We start from the raw sequence: 2,371 nt of genomic DNA, 5'->3' as shown, positions 1-2,371 counted from the left end.
AAAATACACCAAACCGATCTTATCCGTGGCATCCAAGTAAAACAAAATACACCAAATCGATCTTAACCGTGGCATCCAAAACAAAACAAAATACACCAAACCGATCTTATCCGTGGCATCCAAGTAAAACAAAATACACCAAACCGATCTTATCCGTAGTATCCAAGTAAAAACAAAATCCACCAAAACCGATCTTATTCATAGCATCCAAAAACAAAATACAGCAAAGCGATCTCATTTATGAAACAGGCTCCAAGCCACAGCAGTAGGTGTTCACAACAAAGTCAAATACTCTGTACCACTCTCCGTTGAAACATTCGCTGACAGCGTAGCACAACGTCACACCACGACTCCAGTCAGGAAGATGATAACGGCAATAAAGATGGACATTTTTCGTTGACGCGGAACCAACTCTCTTGTGATCACGGAGAGAGAGAGCAGCATCAATGCACTCCAGACAGTCATGGGCGCTCCGTTGCTCTCTCTCTCTCTCTGTCTCAGTCTCTCTCTGTCTCAGTCTCTCTCTCTGTCGCTCTTTCTTTCGTTGAACGTGAACAAGAAGTTGTTCCAGCCTCCACTACGTATAGAGGCTACCCCCTGGTGCTCTGATGTCTGTACCTCCCTGCTCCACGTAGGAAAACATGCGGCCAGTCCTGTACGGCCATGGGGTCCCCACACCTGCCTGCTACTCCAGCAACAAAAATACAAGTTTTCCCAAGTTTTTGCCTGAATGCTCCCCCAAACATACAAGTTTGCTCCCAAAAATTAGTTTTTCTCTAAATCTCTTCCCCCCAAAATAGGAGTTAATCTTCCTCCAAAAATAGGAGTTTTTCTCTCAATCTTCCCCTTAAAGAGGAGTTTTTCTCTATATCTTCCCCAAAAATGGGAGTTTTTCTCTCAATCTTCCCCTTAAAGAGGAGTTTTTCTCTATATCTTCCCCAAAAATAGGAGTTTTTCTCTCAATCTTCCCCCTAAAGAGGAGTTTTTCTCTATATCTTCCCCAAAAATAGGAGTTTGAGCAAAAGAAATCAGTTTCCAGAACCCCAGAAGATAACGACTACGTAACAAACCAACTATGGTAAATATAATTGCATAGCAAATACAATAAATTAAAACGCAAATAAAAATGTGTTTTTTTGACATTGCCATTTACGATAAAAGTCACATACGACCACCTGATGAAGACCCAATTCAAGAATAGATCAATCAGATTTTACGCAATTCCAATCAAGGTTCTTAAAAGGCCAAAAAAAATTTTAATTTTTAAATTAGAAAGCTCGGATTTTCTTTCTGGGAGTACCTGGCAGGCCTGGGAAGGGGGGGGGGTGTGTGTCGTTCGTCGCGGGTCGTTAGGTACGCGCCTTGCGGTTGACCTTCTCGTACACCTCTGGGAAGGCTTTCTCACAGTCCAGTTGCTTCCTCATCTTGTCGTAGAGGGAGTGGTCAAACATGGCACGGAACTGCTCGCGGCTCAGGTACGAATCTGCGTACAGCATCTGGAACCTGTGGTGGTGGTAATGATAAATAATGATGATGATGATGATGATGATGATGATGATGTTGTTCCTGATGAAGCCTCTGATCGGGCGAAATGTTAAACCTATGTAAAAAATTTTTTTTAATTCTACAAGTCTCAACCATTTTTTTATCCTCTGCTGTTTACAAAGATAATGATGATATGATGATGATGATGATGATGACAATATTTATGATAATACTAAGGATAATAATAATAATGGTAACATGTAAAATTTAAATATATATGAGAGGCATCAAGGAGAAATCAGGCATTTGTCAAAATAACCAAACCGAAGATATGGCATTTTTGTGGCCATTGAGCAATTTTTTCAAATGTAAAAAAATTTTTTTTTGGCTCTACATATTTTATGTCAATTCAAATACAAATGAGAGCACCTGTCAACCACCCACAGTTACAAAAAAGTAACATACAAAAAAAAAAAAAAGGAGGAGAGATCAGGACAATAGATATGTTTGATAGCAAAGAAGGAAGGAGCAAACCACACCAGAGTACCTGCCAACCACCCACAAGGAGAGATCAGGACGATAGATGTTTGATAGGAAAGAAGGAGCCAACCACACCGGAGCACCTGCCAATCACCCACAAGAAGGAGAGAATAAAGACGACAGATGTCTTAACAGGAAAGAAGGAAGGAAGGAGCAAACCCCCACCAGAGCACCCGCCAACCACCCACTCCAGTATCTCTATCTGTGGGCTGGGACGTTGTGTGTCTCTCAGCCTGGAGGGGGAGGGGTGACTGCCCAGTTAGTCACAGGCTCAGTTAGTCACCTCAGTTTGTCATAATTACAGCTCTTCAGCACTGTCGTTGTAACTTAAGTTTTTTATTCTCCA

At 41.5% G+C, this 2,371-nt stretch overlaps 1 protein-coding gene across 1 annotated transcript in view; it reads right to left on the bottom strand.

Annotated features, from left to right (window-relative positions):
• Positions 1–539: 539 nt before the first annotated feature.
• The window catches only part of LOC101849310 (delta(24)-sterol reductase), a gene marked incomplete in the record, with an annotated part of 26,489 nt that continues 24,657 nt past the window's right edge, over positions 540–2,371 (bottom strand). Inside the window, 1 exon segment of the mRNA XM_013085684.2 lies at positions 540–1,503. Coding sequence (XP_012941138.1) covers positions 1,350–1,503 — 154 coding nt within the window.

Source organism: Aplysia californica, unplaced genomic scaffold (assembly GCF_000002075.1).
Source record: "Aplysia californica isolate F4 #8 unplaced genomic scaffold, AplCal3.0 scaffold00397, whole genome shotgun sequence".
NCBI lineage: Eukaryota > Metazoa > Mollusca > Gastropoda > Aplysiida > Aplysiidae > Aplysia > Aplysia californica.
The sequence above is the reverse complement of the archived record's forward strand: the minus strand, read 5'-3'. Positions and strand labels throughout refer to the sequence as shown.